This window comes from Calypte anna, chromosome 2 (genome assembly GCF_003957555.1).
Source record: "Calypte anna isolate BGI_N300 chromosome 2, bCalAnn1_v1.p, whole genome shotgun sequence".
NCBI classification, from domain to species: Eukaryota; Metazoa; Chordata; class Aves; order Apodiformes; family Trochilidae; genus Calypte; species Calypte anna.
In genome coordinates, this window is record NC_044245.1 from 50,875,970 (window position 1) to 50,894,256 (window position 18,287).

At 42.6% G+C, this 18,287-nt stretch overlaps 1 protein-coding gene across 1 annotated transcript; it reads right to left on the reverse strand.

The window, feature by feature from the left end:
• Nucleotides 1-6,905: 6,905 nt before the first annotated feature.
• On the reverse strand, nt 6,906-16,865 carry SFRP4 (secreted frizzled related protein 4). Its single transcript, XM_030445476.1, has 6 exons — nt 16,348-16,865; nt 16,121-16,201; nt 15,963-16,028; nt 12,773-12,971; nt 10,236-10,299; nt 6,906-7,671 (listed from the first exon to the last, which is right to left on the reverse strand). Exons 1-6 carry the CDS (start codon nt 16,787-16,789, stop codon nt 7,483-7,485), a joined length of 1,041 nt encoding a protein of 346 aa, XP_030301336.1. The 5' UTR covers nt 16,790-16,865; the 3' UTR covers nt 6,906-7,482.
• Between the last annotated feature and the right edge of the window lie 1,422 nt (nt 16,866-18,287).

Consider the following 18,287-nt stretch of genomic DNA (forward strand, 5'->3'; position numbering starts at 1 on the left):
ACAATGTTGACAGGGAGCAGTAGCAAGTGTGGGGATGCTCTATACCACAGAAAGAACCATCAGCCAAGCATGACCGCAGGTCAGGCTGTGCCCTTACCAGTGGTGTGCAGCCCCACAGCAACCAAGCAGAACTGGGCAGCCATGATCATTAATAATCCCATGCAAGGCAAGTAATGAGCTAGGTCCTGGACTCATTCAAGGGTCCAGTCAGGAGCAGAAGGCAAGGGAGATGGAGAAGTGTACCCCAACGACACAGCTCATGTAAGGATTAAGCCCAAGTGTGATCTTAAATAGGGCTTCTGGGCCTGATAGTCAATGGTATGGATGTGCATGCCAGGTAAGACTACTTAGGGCTATTAAGGCCTATTAATTCCCTCTGAGCTTATTTTAAGCTTAAATTGCTTATTTATCCTTTCCTTTAACATCATGATTACTGCCACAGGTAGGATAACAAACTAAAAGGTCCTTTTTAGTCCATTTACTTAGTTCAAATATATTAGAGGCAGTAAAATATAAAGTCAGCTCTTACATAACAGTTATTCTTGATGTATTCCTCCTTGCCAAACTACTGAACGTGTATCCTGTTTTAGTCTAACTTGGCCTCCACGAAGAACACAAATATCCCTCTGCAGCTGCTCTATTCTCACTTTTGCTGTCAGAGTCTGCAAAAGGTTGATATAAGAAATGACATTCAACTAAGGCCACTTACTTATGGCATTGATTGCAAGTGTGAAGTCCAGAAAGAGTGAAGTCTTTCTCACACTTTCCTGTTCCTATTGTATTTAATAAGCCTCGCTGTTCTAAAGAGCTTCCTGACAAATATTTCTGCTGTGATGGGGCATTTGTTATTATTGACATTCCTCCAGCAGAACTTGGACTGAGCATTCTCTTCATAGCCCATTTTCACCTGCAGCTGCCTTAGTGCCATGAACTCAACTTGAGGCTACCTAGCCCATAGGAAGTTGGGATTTTATGTACCACCTCAGTGAGAGGAGTTCTGAGAAGCATACTTCAGAGTTGTATGTTCTTTGGCTTGACCTTCACTTCAAAACTCCACTAAAACTGTTCTTCCTGGGATTATTTCAGCATTCTGGGTCTTTTGGGTGCTGGCACATTGAGCTTTAGGCCAAGAAGCAGTTTCAGAAAAGGCCTTACTAAGCCATTTCAGGCACGTCAATTCAGCTCATTTCCCAAGATCTTTGCTGGGCCTAATGGTATTTCTACCTATGGAGCAAATACGATGTTGACAGTTTAGATGGGATTATTTTTAACAGGAGAAGAAATGCAGAAAACAGCAAAATGTATTTATGTCTAATTAAAAGTTCATGAAAATTCTGATGTAAGTTCCAAATCAAATGGCTTGATAGGCATCATACACAGGTTTTTAGTACTGCAGATCATTTATTGAACTGGTCTTGAAAATTTAAATTAGCTGTAGGGGTACACTAGCCCTGCCTGTTTAAATGTGATATATTTTTATATAATGAGTTACTGGCTGTTTAACCATTATTCTTTATCCTCCATTACATCACTCTTATGCAGTATAGCATTTTTTTCTGTTTGACTATTAGATGTTGAAAGATTCCATTTATTTGGGTTCATATATTCACATTTGTCAGTTCTGATCCCTGTTTTGTGCTTGGTTAAAATGATCCAGATTACACTGAAATACTATACATAGATCCATGACAGTTTTTCTTCACATTGATTAAGTATCCAAGCCCAAACTGAAATGTGAAAACATGTACTATATTAATGCTTTTTTTTTTGCTTCTCACAGATATGTTTTTGATCTTGATGCTTTTTAATACCTTTTGAAAGGAGCTATTTATGAGATACATTTCAAAACAATAAAGGTAACTCTTTCAGTCAGCTGATGAAGAGATCCAGATCCACAAGGGTTTTATATCTTTGAGATACAGACTTTTGTACAGGTAGCAAAATATTATGCATCCAAAAGCATAGTAATTGAGAGACTGTCAGTATCTTAACGAGATCATTTTGTTTCTTTAAAAGTTTAACTCAACACTTAGGTGTTGTACACATAATTGAGATTGCCATCCACTCTTTTCAGTTTTTTTATTACTGTGGCATACATATGAAGGCAAATGTAAAGGATTAGAGCATTTGTGATGGTGTTGGCAAGCATTCACATTTCCAGAGTCAGAAGAAATGTGTTCCAACGTACATTTCATTGAGTCTTAGAGATGAAAATCTTCTTGCCATTAAATTTACACAACTCCTCTGCCTAAAGATCTTAAAGAAAATATGTCTCTGTCCTTTTATGTCCACATGCTATACCAAAAAAGGATGTGACCTTCATGATGGTTTCTTTGGAAAATAGCTCATGGTTCAGCACAGAATTAGGTGGTGCAGCTATGTGATGAAAATTCTTCCAACACTAACACAAGATAACAGAACAATTATTCTGATTTTTGTCCCAGCAGGAGAGAAATGGAACCACAGGGCATGTTTATTTGTACAACAGACCACATACTGCCTTGTTTAGAAAGTTGAAGGAAATCATAATCTGATGCTAAGACTATATTAAAGTCCTGTTTCAGTTGAGAATGATAAACTATCTGGTCATAAAATTCAAAATACTGTTTAAGAAGAATTAGTATGTCTCATTATAGTGACCACTTGTACTGAATTACTGCATAATAAAATAGAGAAGTGGGGAAAAAGCTTTTTTCCTCTCCAAGAAGATGGAGTTAATCAACTTGTGGTTGTGTACTGCTGCTCTGGTTTTCCCTTGCTCTGATTGCTGCATGAGCTACCCTGTCAGGTCAGACCTTGAAAGTATTTATTCACTTTATCCACAGCTTTCTTCTGTGAGCAAATTATTGGCTTTCTGATTACTTTCTGATACTGGTGTGCTCTGACTACCTACAAATTGAAGTTTTCATCACACTGTAACCTGAAGTAATCGAAATATCTATGATGTTGGTAGGCATGGGGAATTGCTTGACCATTCTGGTGCATCCATTCACCTTCTAACTGTAACACAGACAGTCTGACATATTTAAAATACTTTTGCATTTTGATCTTGGTATTCTCATCTGGACAAAAGGAGTACATCCTCCTTTCCAGGTGCTTTCCTCTATACTTATTGCCATACTGCTTTATTCATCCTAATGGCTTTATCCACAAGCCTTTTTAAACCAACAAACAGAAGTCATTCTGATATTAACAGATTACCTGGAACATCCTGAATTTACTGCATCTCTAAGAAATTAGTCTGAAATCTTGTTTCACCTTCCAATAAGGCTGCTGTTCAATTTTGGAGTTGTTACAAGAAACAGAGTGTCAGCAGCTGAAGTTAAATGTAGAGTCTTGACTACATCTAATTAGTAGCAATGTGTCTCTATAGAAATGAAATACTTATTTGTGTTGTTTTTTCACCCTAAATGGAACACAGTATTGAATCTTTGTTGACCCATACTCATGGATTTATATTTATTTGCTAAATCAATGAGAAATGATGTGGTTTACCAGAAAAATGTGGTTGAGGAAATATTTTCAGATGTGCATTTACATTCGACTACTGAGAGCAGCCAAAAAGTGTATATTGGTTGTGCATAATTGGAGTAAATATTTTTTCAGGATTCATTCATTTGGAACCCAGGTTACAACACTGGATAAAATAATTTAAGAGCTGTTTGGGTATTTTGGACTGGAAAATCTTTTTATTTGTACAGGAAGTATTTTTCAGTCACATGCAATGGCTGGACAAAAGTAACAAATGTGTAACACTGAGCTGAATTAAAGTGACCGGGTCATTCAGGTCCTGTTGGAGGGGGTGTTTGTGAGGGTTTTTTAAAATGTGATTCATTAAAGAGCTTTGATTTGCATTTACAGTGAGCGTCTAAAACTGTGCCAATTGGTTCACAATTAGAATAAATATTTGTTCAGGTTTCATTCTTTTGGAACTGAGGTTAGAACATTTAGTGAAAGTATTCAGTGGCACTTCTTATTAAACTAAACCAGGTACAAGTGTGTGGGAGGCAGTAAGAAAAGGACTAGAAAACTCTGTTTGGTGTTCCAGGCACTTTCTAATTTATACAAAAAAAATGCCAAGCCCCTCGAGTAGGCAAGAAGGCAGCTGGAACACCAAGAAAAAACATTCTACACTTCCAATATTTAGCTGTTAATTTTTTCAGATGTAAATGGGTACAGTAATTACTTTCCTCCATCAGCAGACCATTTGCTCACTCTGCCAAGCCAAGGTTTCATGGCTCGGGTGCTGGGTTGCGCTAGCATGGCAGTGACTACACCTGGCCATGGATGTGGGTCAGGAGAGGCAAGTCTGACTTTTTGTCACATGCTAGGGAGCAGGAGGGGTGAGAGGGCCACATGGGGACACAGGGAGATGCATTTGCCTGCCTGAACAACCCTCAGTGCTCAAGTATCTCCTTCATGCCTTCACAAGAAAAGGGCAGTGGGCTGGAGGGCAGGGATGTTTTGGGTCTGGATTCAGGTGACACTTTGATATCTCAGTGAGTTAATTGTTAGGGATTGGCACAACTTATGTTAGTGTTGAATTGGGCTGACCTATGGCTTCTTTTAAAGTATAAAAAAGAAATGCACTTAGGAACACACTGCCTTACTAATTAATCCCTTCTATTTGCACATCTGTGCTTTGTATTATGCTATCACCCGCTTTTGGTTCTATTGCCTTTCCTTCTTCTTTTTAACCATGTCAGTCTGAAAGATAGCATAAAGCATAGATAACAGTATCAAGGGTTTGGAAACACTGAGCTCAGTGCATCAAAGTTTATTGCAACTTACAGGAATGGTCCATCTAATGATAGTAATGTCCAGAAGGGATGGTGACAATGCTCTGGAGAAAATAGGTTTTACAATTTTTCTCTGATATCAAAATATATGAAAAAAAGAGGGATTTTAACAGTTGTGAAATAATATGTAATGCTGCTTGGAAGCTGCTAACTGTTTCAAAAGATTCATCCAACAAATATCACACTTTACTGTGTTCCCAAAAAACTTGTTTAAGTGAAATATCACAACTTTGGTACTTGTTATTTCAATGTCACGTTGATAGGACTATTGTTCATTTTTAATAGCTAATTACATACATATTTATTTGGCTTTTTTAATTTGGGATCAGTAGGTAATCTAAGCTTAAGAATTTCTGCTACATAGCTGATGGCACTAGTTTAGAAGCTTTCTAGTCATGCTGACCTTTTAGATCATGCTTACTTAAGTCAGCATTTTCAAAGTCACCTAATCTACTTACCTGTAGTGAAATTCTGTCTCCTTTGAGTTTGATTTTGTTTTTTCCATTTCATAGTACAGGATGAAGATTTCACCTATAGGCTATAAGTTTGTGGTATATTTTTGAGACATGTTGAACAAATGTCATTCCCCTTAAAATCAACAGATGCAATATAGGCTCAGCATTCTTGGCACCTGGGTTGAACTTTGGATCAGACTTTGCAGATGTTTGAAGGAGATGAAGTTCTGCATCTGCTCAGAATCAGAAGGAAGGGCTACATACAAATGCTGACCTTTGCATAGTTTAACCAGCTGCTCAAAGTTCAACCAATGCTCATGTAGCACTGTTTTGTTTTCCCCCTGAACTACCCTATATCCTACTATTCTATATTTCTATAACACCTCTGTCCCTTTGTTCTAAGCATCCAACCTTAGCATCAGCTGTTGTTAGCATATTGCCAAGTATATTGCTGTTGCTACCAAAATATCTTCAGCATTTTCTGCCTTCAATTTAATGCGTGCAAATTTCACTGGAATTCTAGTAATAAGCCAATGTACTGATATGACCAGTTATAATTCTTTGGGTTAACCCACACAAAATTTTTTTGGCGTGTTTTTTTTTTTTTATTGACATAGATTTCCTCTATTTTAGAAATACTTGTTTTGTTTTACAGTTACCAGAACTGCCAAGGCAAGTAAATAATTTTACTGCAGGAATTCTTAAAGGTCTTTAAGATGTCTATCATGAGCTCTTACAATGTTAATGTGGGTGATCTTCTTATGTGTCAATAGAAATCAGACTGTGCTAGCTATGCTGCTTTATCTAGGTAAAGCTTGGGGAGGAATAGCATGAATGCCTCTCATTGGAGTTATGCTTATTAGAATCATAGAATCATAGAATCCTTGGGGTTGGGAGGGACCTCGAAAGATCATCTAGTCCAACCCCCCCCTGCCAGAGCAGGGCCACCTAGAGCACTTCGCATAGGAACGTGTCCAGACGGGTTTTGAATGTCTCCAGTGAAGGAGACTCCACGACCCCCCATTTATATCCCCTTTACTACTTTAATACTTCACACAGCAGACATTGTCAGTAAAACTCAGTACACAAATAAAAGCATTTGCTTTCTCTGTTACCCTTTGCAGGGTAAATTTTACCTCCTGATCAACAAAACTGCAGGTACCCCATTGTTTTGAGAAGTTCAGGAACAGGCACAAGTCATTTGTTTATTTATTTATTTATTTACGATTTGGTATCAGAAAAAGATTTAGAAATAGAGCGTGAAATGATAAAAAATTATTCAAATGAACACTGAGCCACCAGAAGTCCTATCTTCTCTTTCATACTGTACAGTAGCTATCAGTTATGTTTGGAATAATGCTTCTATTCCACTTTTCACAACAAAGCTATATCACAGCTAAAATAAGTATTACTTTTAAGAATTCATCGGATGTGCTTCACTTTAATCTCGCCTTTTAAAAAATACTGATTTTTCAATTAGATGCTTAAATATATTTGAAAATATAACAACAGAAGCCAGCCTGAAGTACAATAAAAAATTAAATGTCTTCTTTCAATGCACTTTTGCTACGCAAATCAACAAGATCAAATACCATATTTCTGGCACACACATAAAAATGACCACATAATGCATACCCAGGTACTTATTGGTGAACTGTGCTCCCAAATGCTCTGAACAAAGCCTATGATTCCAAATAGCAGATTCAGATAAGGTTCAGCTCCAGCAGCTGCAGTGGTTGCTTTGCTGCTCCATATGTCTGCCAGATGCTATCATCCCTCTACTGCTCCTCTGCTGCCATGGTTCCCAGCTCAGCAGACTAACTTACAGACAAACTTACAGACTAATTAACTCACCAGCTATTCCAGGGGTGCACTTTCTGAGGAGAGAAGAGACACCCATGCAGCCAGCCCCTGGCAGAGAAGCAAGGAAGGTACCAGCATAAGGACCCAAGGCTACATTTAGCTAGAACTGCAAATCAGAGCCCTGCCTTGAAGTTCAGGCAGCTTGAATATGCCTGCCACACATTAGCACAAACCTGTGCTCTATGGCTTGCAGTGGCTTGAAAGGAAGAGGAAAAGCAAACCTTTTAAAAGTAAAGTGCAGCAAAAATGTCTGTGTAGAAACTGTCTTGTGTTTTTAAGTTGATGAGTTCTGGATCAAAAGAATGTGCCGAGTGAGCCAGATTTGGACCCTCATCATACAGGAAGAGTCTCTCTTTTTGGAGATTTCATACTCTTTTAGGGTTGATTTCTTTCGGACCATTTCTTATTTTGGTGGCTTTTTTGGGGCCACTGACAAGGGTGCTGGTGTTCTTGGTTGACGATTTTGGGGCCCCACTCCTACCACTGCGTCCTGAATTGTGGTTCTTACTGCGGGCTGTTCGCAGCTTTTGTTCCTGAAGTCTCTGTTCCCACCTCTGTAGAAACACACAAAACAAAGAGGATGAGTTACAGAAAGATATTACCCCAAAAAATTGCACCTTAATCAAAGCTTCCCTGAACCCCTGACACTAGTGCTGCTCTGAATGGTTTTATGCTCTGTCCTGCAGGGTCATCCATCTCAACACAGCTATCTGCGGGGGGAACCTGACATACACTCTTCTGTGGGGCAATTTCCACAATACCAACTGATGAAAATACACAACCTGTCCCGGTTTGGGCCAGGATAAAGGTGATTTTCTGTCTTGTACTTTTGCTTTCAGCTAAGTCTCTTATAAGGAGCTGCACTGACTGAAATTAACAGCAAGGCTCTCAGTGTCTGCCCAATCAGAAATCCAGGAGAGCTGGTGCCATGCCATCAAAAAGACAGTGTCTGCACACCAGGACTACTTTGCAAACCAGTTCTTTGCTCTAGCACTGAACCTGCTACCTGAATTTTCCTCAGAAAAGTCTGCAGAAGGCAGGCAATATTTTCACAATATATATTTTAACACAAAGCCAAAAAGGAAGGTGGTATGGACTTTCCCTTTCTGCTTTTCCTGAGCTACAGACGCCTGGGATTGAAAGAACTAAAAGAAGCAGGCAGAGAACAGAGGTGGATGCTGAAAACACAGAATGGAAGTAGCAATAGGACAGCTGTGATGAATGCACCTGCAGCTTTATTCTCAGCATCATCCCTGAGGAATTTTGAAATGCAAGTAGATCGGTGAGCACAACAAAATTCATAGCTGTCAGATTTCCAAACCCAAAAGTGCAGCAGTTAGAAAACAGGTTTTTATAATGAAATTAAATGGTTATGTGCTCCAAACTATGGAGGGATCCACAAGACTGCAGTCTCTCACCTCTAGGAACAGAAATACTACTTCTTTTAAGGAAAGCAAGGCAGATAACAGAACTTGGAAGGGGTCTCACCTTGTTCCTCTAAAAATGAACTTTCTCTTCTGAAACTCCCAAAGGCAGGGACTTTCCTCAGGGATCAGAGTGAGACAGTTTTTTCTACAGCTTTAATCTTTAGTATTTCTGGCCTGACCCTTGTGCTATTCAGACTCTTGTCCTGGCTAGAGAAGAGACCAGCTACGTTGTGGTTATGTTAAGAGATGTCTGTAGTGGTCCACAGAGGGTTCAGAACATTCATTTTCAGTGGTAACCCAAAAGCTGGATGCAAGTCTTCAGAGATGAATGATGGACACTGAAATCAAGTCACTGTGAAACCTAGCTCCATACTGGCCATATTCGTATAGTCAGGGTCATTATATGCATCTTCATTAAAAAAAAGCTATCAGAAGGTATTTATTTGTGTCCCACTCAAAAATGTTTGCATTAGGATTTAATTTATGAAGCTGTTAATATCAGATGTAATGCCGAATGCTTTGAGCAGAATTTTGTTTGGCACTCATCCATCTTTTTGACAGTCTGGAAATGAACACCCAAATAGGTTTCAAGACACAATTAGAAATGACAAAGCAGTGGGAGAAGGCCACTAAAATATGTAGTGTGCCAGTAACAGGCCAATTAGTTGACAGCTAAGGCACTTCAAGAGTCCCGGTCATACACCACTGTTCTTCTAAATCCCATGTGGTATCATCATCAACTGCAGTTTTTTTAAATTTAAAGCTTGTTTCCTTTTTCACACATAAATTTTAGATGAGAAAGTGAGAAGAAAAGGGAATGATAGAAGCATCAAATACTATTTCCTGCAAGAATCTGGTCTCTAAGCTAAAATCTTTTGCTGATGGAAAGATGCACCTTTTTTCCTCTATCAATTGCCAATCAGCCCATAATTAAAATGAATGCCCTTAATGTTCTGAAACCTTTCTTGAATTGCAGAAATAATTTTTTTCCACCTCTAAAGTGTGAGGAAGAACCAGATATTGTCCTGAGTCAGATTTTCTCTCCATTATAAAGAGGAGGTTTACAAGCAGGGACTGATAGCAAGTCCTACTCTGTAGCCCCAGGAGGCAGGGGCACCTGCTGCTCCTGTCCCTCATGTCTCTATAGGACAGACTCTCCCTTCCAGTGTTCCCTGAAAAGAGGAAGGGGATGCCAAATACTTTCGTGGGTCTTTAGTGGGAAGTAGCTGGTGAGAATGTGTCTTGGGCCTGCAAACTTTAATTCAGTAAAGCTCATTTATTCAGCGCAGTGGATGCCAACTTCCCTCTTAGATAATGTGCAGTATGCACTCATCTGCATATCACCCATCTGACAACTACTTGCCTTAGCAATGACTGGAATTGACAGAGTCAGTATTGGAATAACCCAGAGTTCACACAAAGATCATCCAACTGTCCTATTTAGGGACAGTTTGTGGGAAAAAAAATATAAATACAGTTTCAGAGTCCCTAAAATGCAAGACGAAAATATTCAAATTTTCACTTCCACTTATGTGAAGCTATGGGGTATGAAAATGTTGAAGTGAAAATAATAATACCCAGAGGAGTTAATGATATTGGAAAGCCAGGCAAGTTATTCAGTGCTGAAGTAGAACAAAGGTGTTCAACTTTTTATCAAGAATATCATCATTCTTCTCTATAGTTGTACTTACCTTAAATCTTTTGTTTAGTTGGTCCTTCCATTTTTCAACTAGACACCCATCAAGAAGCATCAACCTGGAAATTAAGATATAAATAGAAATTACAAGTATTTCTGTGTTTGATTCCTGAGATGTTGTTCCAGATTATTTAACACAGACTAAGGCTGAAATGCACTAGCAGGTTCTAGTACTCACAGTTGCTGTGTATGGGACAATATGAACAAAAATATTTTTCTCCATCTCTAAATGCTTTCTAATGGATTTCTAAACATTTACACCGCCCCTTCTGAAATTCTAAAAATTTAGACTGTTAAAAGTCTAAAACTTTAAAAAATGATGGGTTGGGTAACATTCCATGAAACTCTTTACATTTGTATGTACATATATTTTTACTTATGCCTACTATCTGTTTCTCTGTGTGTACAGAAGAGTAGTTTAAATGTATTTTACTTTTGAATGAAAAAAAAACCAAAAACTCAACTATGCTTCACGTGCACCAATTAATACAGCTCAGCTGACAAATGGTAACACATTATCTGATCACAGGAGGTTGCTAGTGGGTGAGGATTACATAGGGTAGCAGGACTTAACTCTCCAGTTTCCATGAACAAATGTTGCTGCTCATACCTGTTCAAAAAAAGTACAAAACCACACTATGCCACCACACTATGCATCCATTTTGCCCAAACGTGAAAGGACTACAGATGGTGCAAGCCCCAGAGAGTCAAGCTGACACAGATACTCTCTTCCTTCTGAAGAGACATCAGAGAATTAACATATAGGACTGCAGTTAAACGCACATCATGGTGAATGAAGCCACAGCAGGGTATACAGATGATGCAGCTTCTGTTCAGGTCAAATTACTGAGCAAGACCCTAACCTGCTGATGGGCAATATGTGTTTATCTGTTGACTTCAGTGAAGTGTCCACCCATTTTGCCTCTGATGTTTTAAAAAGCTACTGTAACTCAAAACCTCCTGTTTGAATGCCACTAAGTTCAACAGGAAGCACATATATTAGTTTATGTTTCTTTTTCAAATCCATTTTAGTATGCTATATGAAATTAAAAACCTCAGTGACCTTTAAAATCCATCACAAAATATTTAGTGAATGGTGGTTTTTTCCACAGTAGTGGAGAAGCAGATTGCAATCTTTCACTTTTGAAACCTCCACACCCTGACAGCCTCTTGAAGGTCATGTCCAACAAAGCTCTGTGGCTCAGAGCTCCTCAGTCACAATCTTGGTTTTGGTCCTTCTACATGACTCAGAGTACATATTCCTGAGATGGCTAACATGAGTAAAGGGTTCTAAATTAATCTTTGTGAAGTGCTTTCAGATCTGGAGGAGCAAGGTGCTGTGTAATAATAAGGTACCATGCCTTCTAGCTGACAAAGAAAAAGTGAAGGTAATAAGGCAGCAGATGGCAACTTTTAGGAACAACACCTATAAACCACTTTCAAGATATCAACATAAACATTACAATCAACATTGAAAATATGGGCCACCAAGATCTGCATGTAGGTGTTCTATTGTCCCCACAAGTGGGCATGTCCAATTAACAGCCATATCACTCTACACAAAACCAGGCTGCACATTTTGGGAAGAGCCTTACCTTTGACTTGCAGCACAGAGCCACACGTACCTACCAGGACACAACCTGTCCTCTTGGCATCTGTTGCTACTGGTACAGATGGGGTGATAAGGGGAAGAAGGGAATGTCCCCTTCTGCCTCAAGAACCCAGAAAGAACAACGACTTGTGATTCATCACTCTCTTCACTCCAGACCAGCATGCTAATTTTTTTTCCATGCTTGGGGCCAGGCTGACTTCCAGACGAAAGGTCAGGTTAAGTTAGTTTTGTTTTGCCTTTTAACCGTAGAGCAGGACTGGCAAGCTGCTCTCTGAGAGTATTTACTTTTCATTTACCATCAGGGAGGCAGAGCTCCAGTGGCCACAGCTTTGGTTAGTCTCAGTAGAGCTGTGGGGTCACAAACACCTCACCGATGGCACCTATCTGAAGTGTGGATAGGCTGGGGGACAAGGCCTTGATCTGTCTCCAACAGCTCCGCAGACAGTAGATGTGTTATCATCTCCTGTTCCCTTCCCTGGGATCAGTGAGGCAGAATTATGCCCTCCACATGGTTCTGCCAACACAGACCACCACCTACAGCCACCACCAGGCTTGTAGAATAAAAAGCAGTTGGAAAAGCAGCTATGGAAAGCAGTCCTGGAGAGGCACTTCCGAACAGCTGGAGATGCCTGATCTGCTGCACGATGCATTAAGGATTATGCTGTCAGCACCTCACCTAATGCCACCAGAGTTCATGCTCCATGTGTGAGACAGGTTTTGTAAACACCACATCATGGGATGGAGCTGAGGGTGATTAAGTGGAAAAAAGCTAACGGAGAAGGTAACTGAAACATATTGGCATATATGTGAATTATCCTAAGAAAAACTATCAGCAAAACATGCTCGTGCTTTGCTGGCCCTCCTTTCTGTGTATCAGAGCTATCTATTCCATTTTTCTGCACCACATGGCCAGGGCTCACCTTGAGCGCCATTCATAGCACATGATGAGAACATCCTGCTTGGGCTGAAGAGGAGGACACTGGCAGGAGGAATTTGTAAGAAGAGGCACTTGAGACAGAGGAATTGGTATTGAAGACTTGAGTATGTCTTTGACTTCCACCACAGTTGTTATCTCGTTGCAGTTCCCTCTTTCTACGCTTTTTACTTTAGCATGAATGACTGCAATTAAAAAAACAGAGGCGTGAGAACAACAAACGGTCTTAGAAATTCAAACACATCTGAAAACCAAATAAAATGTACTAAATTGAAAGCTGTTTTTTTCGGCTGTGAAACTAGAACTACTTCTTCATGTGTGGGCACATACAGTGGCTTACAATAACAGAGGGCTGATCCCCATTTGGTTTTCAGTAGGGCTGTTGACAACTGTGAAATTAAACATGTGCTTAAATCTCTGCCAGATCAGGCCAAGTGATCTTGCCTGGAATCACACACACAAACAGCTCCTTTGACTCAGACTTGAACAACCCACATACATCGGACCCACTCCATAGCCACATCCAGCTATTTCCAATTAAGTAAAGAATCATTTACCCCACAGTTAGCATGAATCCGGTCTTTTCAGTAATAAAAGCCTCCATGAAGGCTTAGGGGAGACCTAATTATGATGTTCCAGTACTTAAAGAGCATCTACAAAAAAGATGGAGACTCCTTATTTACAAGGAGTCACAAGACGAGGGGCAATGCACGTAAGTTGCTCCTGGCAAGATTCCATTAGAACACAAAAGGAAAATTTTTCACTATGAGGACAGTCAGCCATTGAAATGGTCTCCCAGGGAAAGGAGTGGATTCCCCCACTTTGGAAATTTTTAAGTCTCAGCTTGATGGGGTGCTGAGACATATATAAACAATAATATTAGAAGGGTTGGACCGGAAGATCCTCAAGGTCCCTTCCAACCTGACATTCTACGGTTCTGAAAATAATTTCCCTATAGGTTGTACACAGGAATAAAAGTCTTTTTTTAAGTATAAGAAATCAGTAGCCAAAAAGGAAGAGTCTTAGGACTGTAGTGATTGACTCGGTTTATACTTTTTTTCATCTTTTGCCCTGGGATTATCCATCAGTATTAAAATCCTCACATAAAACAGGCTCTGAAACAGGTTCTTCTGACTATGAATATACAAACATTCGTATTTTTACCTTTAGCTGAGGAAAACTGCATGTCTGCATGGATGCAAGAAGGATGATCCTTGGCTAACTTTGCACCTGCAAACCCCGGCAGTACCTACCACTGCAGCATTTCAAGCGTTCTCTCTTGGGAGAAGTATCAAATCAGAAAAAGGAAGCACAGTTTTAACACAAAGGATGCTGTCTCGAGGAAATGTCAAAATAGGAAGGGTCCAATTATAAGACTGTAACAAAATTATCCAGCTAAAGCAGCGTGAGCTGTGTATGTATGTGACACAGGGTGGTGAGCCTTCAGCAACACTGCCCCTCACAGCCACCAGGTAAAAAGCCTTCAGATGAGCCTACAAATATATGGATTTTCTTTTCTTTACCCAAAGAAAAAAAAAAATAAATCAGAAATTTCAATGCAGTCTGGGGTTTATGTGTTAATTTTATCAGGGCATGTGTAACAGCCAGAAAAAACCATGAGGGATTTCAGTTTCAGAGAGTTTCTCATAAGTAAATCCATTTTCAAGTCTGATTGAAAGCAACCTTTGACCAGCTGGAAATACAGCATGTCTGTAAATATTATTTCAAAGAATTTAAGGAAAAATTTTGTTTGTAACTTGTTGTGCCTTGTCTTGTCTCTCAATGCATTTTACATCTGAACATGTCTATTTATTTCAGAGGAGATTGAATAAAAGCCTACCAGTCTAAAACAAAAACTTGATTTCACAAAGTCAATGGAATTAAATTTTGGACCTACAGTTTTTAGTTAAGCAACAACATTGCAGTTACTGGAATCAGAGTTTGTGTTGCTAACATCTGTATTTCATTTTAGAATATAAAATAGTAATTTTATATTACTGCTTTTTCATATATCTCAGAAAAATGTGGAAGTTCATTGTCCCACCTGAACATATCACTGTGTTGTTCTGTGATGGATTAGGGAACTATACAAAAAGAATCTATGACATAAATGGACCAAGGTGCTCTGACAAAAAAAGTATACACTGATCTAAAGACAGGCATTCAGCTTGATTATTCCCAACAAACTGAGGGCTGGATTTTTTTCCCCCTGAATTTCCCCCTGAATAAACAGGCAAATAACTACAAACTTGATCTAGTATCAGACAAATAGGAACTGGATTGATATAATAATCCTATTGCATAAGAGCTGAATACATCCCTTGAAGAAACAACTTTTCTCTGAGAAAGAGCCCACAGAATACAAAAGGCCACGATCTGCATATTAAATTCATGCTTAACAGAGATATTCTATTAACATTGCAGATATTCTATGTGGTAATTATCTAAACTTAATTAGATTCCCTCCTGACTCCCAGCAGCAGAAAACCAGAGGGATGGGGGGTGAAGCCAAGGGTGAAGAGAGGTGAATGCTTGCTTGTATTCCCACTATGTCATGCAACATATCATAAAACTATTGGTAAACTCCTTGGCTGGATGGTGCAAATTATCACTAAATTTGATTAATCTCTGACAGTTCCACACGAGAAGAAATCCTGTGTAGTAAGTAAAAAGAGTATAGGCATTTCTAAATTATAACTTTTTACCTTGATCCAGCTTCGTTCCCATTTACAAGATTTATTTAGGTGGCAAATCTCTGCTAATTCCACCTGCTGGATGAAAACAGGAGCTGGCCAAGCAGCGCATGGTCATGCTCTCAGGAGCTGCAATTGCAGATACTAAACTGACCTTTACAGAAGAAAGCACCATTTCTGCAGAGAAACCTGTTGATCCCAGGGCATATTCCTGACTTTTCACTGCTTCTATCAGAAACACACTATCACCTGTGCAATGACTGCCTACACCACCTGGGTGGGATTCAGAAGGGGAAGGTTAGGAGCCCTCAGTCAAAAGCCCACTTGGAAAGGATGGGGTGCAGAGGTGCCATCACACTGTGCTTGATGGTCAGGGCCTGGTGTAGGTGCAGCACCCCCAGAGAGCTGCCTGCCTCACGGGAGGTGCAGAAAGGGAGTGGGACAGGCAAAGTGAGGCGTTTCCCCCAACCCCCTTGCACTTACTGTAGCTGTAGTTCTTGGCCAGGTAGGTCGACAGCGTAGGCTTTGTCTTTTTGCACCGGCATCGCTCTTCAAAGGAAGAGAAGGGGAAATGGTTGAGGGGTGTCAGAGGGGGCCTGGCTCCAGGGAGGGGGAGGCGAGGGGGGATGCCCGAGGCTCACCCTGGCCGCGGCTCTTGCAGTTGGGCTCCAGGGGTCTCTCCGGCACCATCACGCCCTGCGTGAAGTCCGTCCACTTGACATCTGCAAACAGAGGCGCGGCGGGGAAGGAAAGCTGTCGGGGAGAAGCTCCCAGGGGGAAGGGTGGGGGGGGATGCCGCCGCCCCTCGCCCGGGGCGCCCCGCAGGGGTAGTGGGGGTCCGCCCTACCGCCGTCCCTGGGGCGCTCACCCTCCGGCAGGTCGGTGACGATGGCCTCGGGGGAGATGCAGACGCCGCGATCGTAGACGGGGAGGTCGTCGCAGGCCAGGCTCTCGGGCCAGCTGTGGTTGTAGCGGCGCATAATGGGCTCGCAGCCGTCGCGGGCGCGCTGGCAGACGGAGCGGCACGGCTTGATGGGGTCGTAGAGGAATTCCAGGGTGCAGATAGGGGCGTACATGGCGCAGAGGAAGAAGGAGAGGACCGGGCTGCAGCCGGTGGCCACCAGCTCCTCGTATTGCTCGATGGCGAGGACGGCGTTTTCCTGGGTGCTGTGGTGGAGGTGGTTGGGCATGCGGGTGATGTTCCAGGGCATGGAGCGGCACATGGGGATGCGCACCGCCTCGCACGGCGCGCCCTGCGCCCGCGGGCTCACCCGCAGCCACAGGGACACCGCCACCAAGGCGCGCAGCATCCTCCTCCTCCTCCTTCTTATCCGCCGCCTCCCCGTGGGCCGCAGCGGCCGAAGGGCGCGGAGCGGGACGAGGGGTCCGGAGCGGGGTGCGGAACAGGGTGGGGAGCGGAGATGCCTCCCGGCCCCGGATAAAGTCAAGTCGGGAGCCGCCGAGCCGACAGCCATGGACATCGCGGGACGTCATTTATACCGGTGGCACGAGTGACGTGGGGCCGATCGCGCTCCCTTGGCAGCACCGCTCCTCCGAGGGGGGGTCATGGGGGGAGAGGAGGGGGGAGGAGAAGGTGGAGGGGCGGTGGTAGTGAGGAGATGTGTGTGCGTGTGTGTGTGTTTTGCTGTGCAGGCACGGTGACATCAGCTCCACCCCGTTTAATCCCCCAGCGACATCACTGCGTCTCTCCTCCGCGGCTCCAGCTCTGCTTCAGTTTTCATCTGTGTCATAAATTCCTCCAGGTGGAAAGCGAGGTGGGGGGGAAGATACGCAAACCCAAACCACACTCATCTGCCGCGGGGCTGCGAGCTTCGACGCGGGAAAGGAGGAGGGGGCGGGAGGGAGGGACGCGGGAGCCGCGACCAGAGTCCCCCTTCCCTCAGTCTGAACTTTAAGCTGTATTTTCCCAAGGGAGGCGCAGCAGAAACTTTTTACATGCTTGGAGGAGCTCCGGCGGCTGTTCCCTTAGCCTCCAGGAGGTTGCAGAGTTCCCTCCGTGAGCTCGTCACGGACGGCGAAACGCTTGAGGAGAGCGGGAAAGTCGCTCGCTCTTTTCCCGGTTTGCTCTGGACGGGGGATGAGGCGGAGACCGGACCCAGGCGGGAGCGGGCGGCGGATCCGGTGCGGGCTGCTCTGCGAGCTGCCACCCCCTGCGCTGTGCTACCCCTCCGCCTCTGGACCCCATCCCACAATCTCCCCCCCGCCATCGCATCTGCAGATGGGTGGGAGAAGGAATTTCAGGCTTTTCGAAAGCTTTTGGTTTTTTTAATTTTTTTTCCTTGGTGCTCCCCGGACAGACGCCCCTGATGCAGGAGCAAGCTCGCTCTCTCCCCTCCTCTGCTCCCCCGTGCAGTCCCTGTGCACGGAAGTGTCCTTTAGGCTCTTCCTCTATTGGGGGCAAATGATGCACCCCAGTCTTTGAGGGACTCGATGGGATAAAAAAAAAAAAAAAAAAAAAAAAAAAAAAAAAAAAAGATTAAGTCAATGCCGGGTTATTGCAGTAGCTTGGGAAAACCCCACCGTGGATCGGAGTTAGAAGTACCTGCCCTGACAAGGTACCGTGGCCACCTATGTTTCCCCCCTCCTGGGCCCAGCAGGCCTGGGTGCCACAGCGCACCTGCGGGGCAAATCCCCCCTCCCTCTGTGTGAGGAACGATCACCCAGAGCGGAGAGTGAACAGCGGCTGAGAGACCTGAGAGTGGGGTGGGAGATGAAGGGGTGTATGTGCTCGCTGATACGGTCTGTGGGGAGCCACCGACAAGGAAAAAGTAAATTCCTCTCTCGGCA

What these genes read in the sequence shown, in the direction of transcription:
- SFRP4 (XM_030445476.1), bottom strand. Translation starts at nt 16,789, where the DNA reads ATGCTGCGCGCCTTGGTGGCGGTGTCCCTGTGGCTGCGGGTGAGCCCG. An exon ending in CGTCACCGACCTGCCGGAGG is followed by an intron (nt 16,202 to 16,347) that starts GTGAGCGCCCCA and finishes CTCTGTTTGCAG; the next exon opens with ATGTCAAGTGGACGGACTTC. An exon ending in CTGCAAGAGCCGCGGCCAGG is followed by an intron (nt 16,029 to 16,120) that starts GTGAGCCTCGGG and finishes CTTCCTTTGAAG; the next exon opens with AGCGATGCCGGTGCAAAAAG.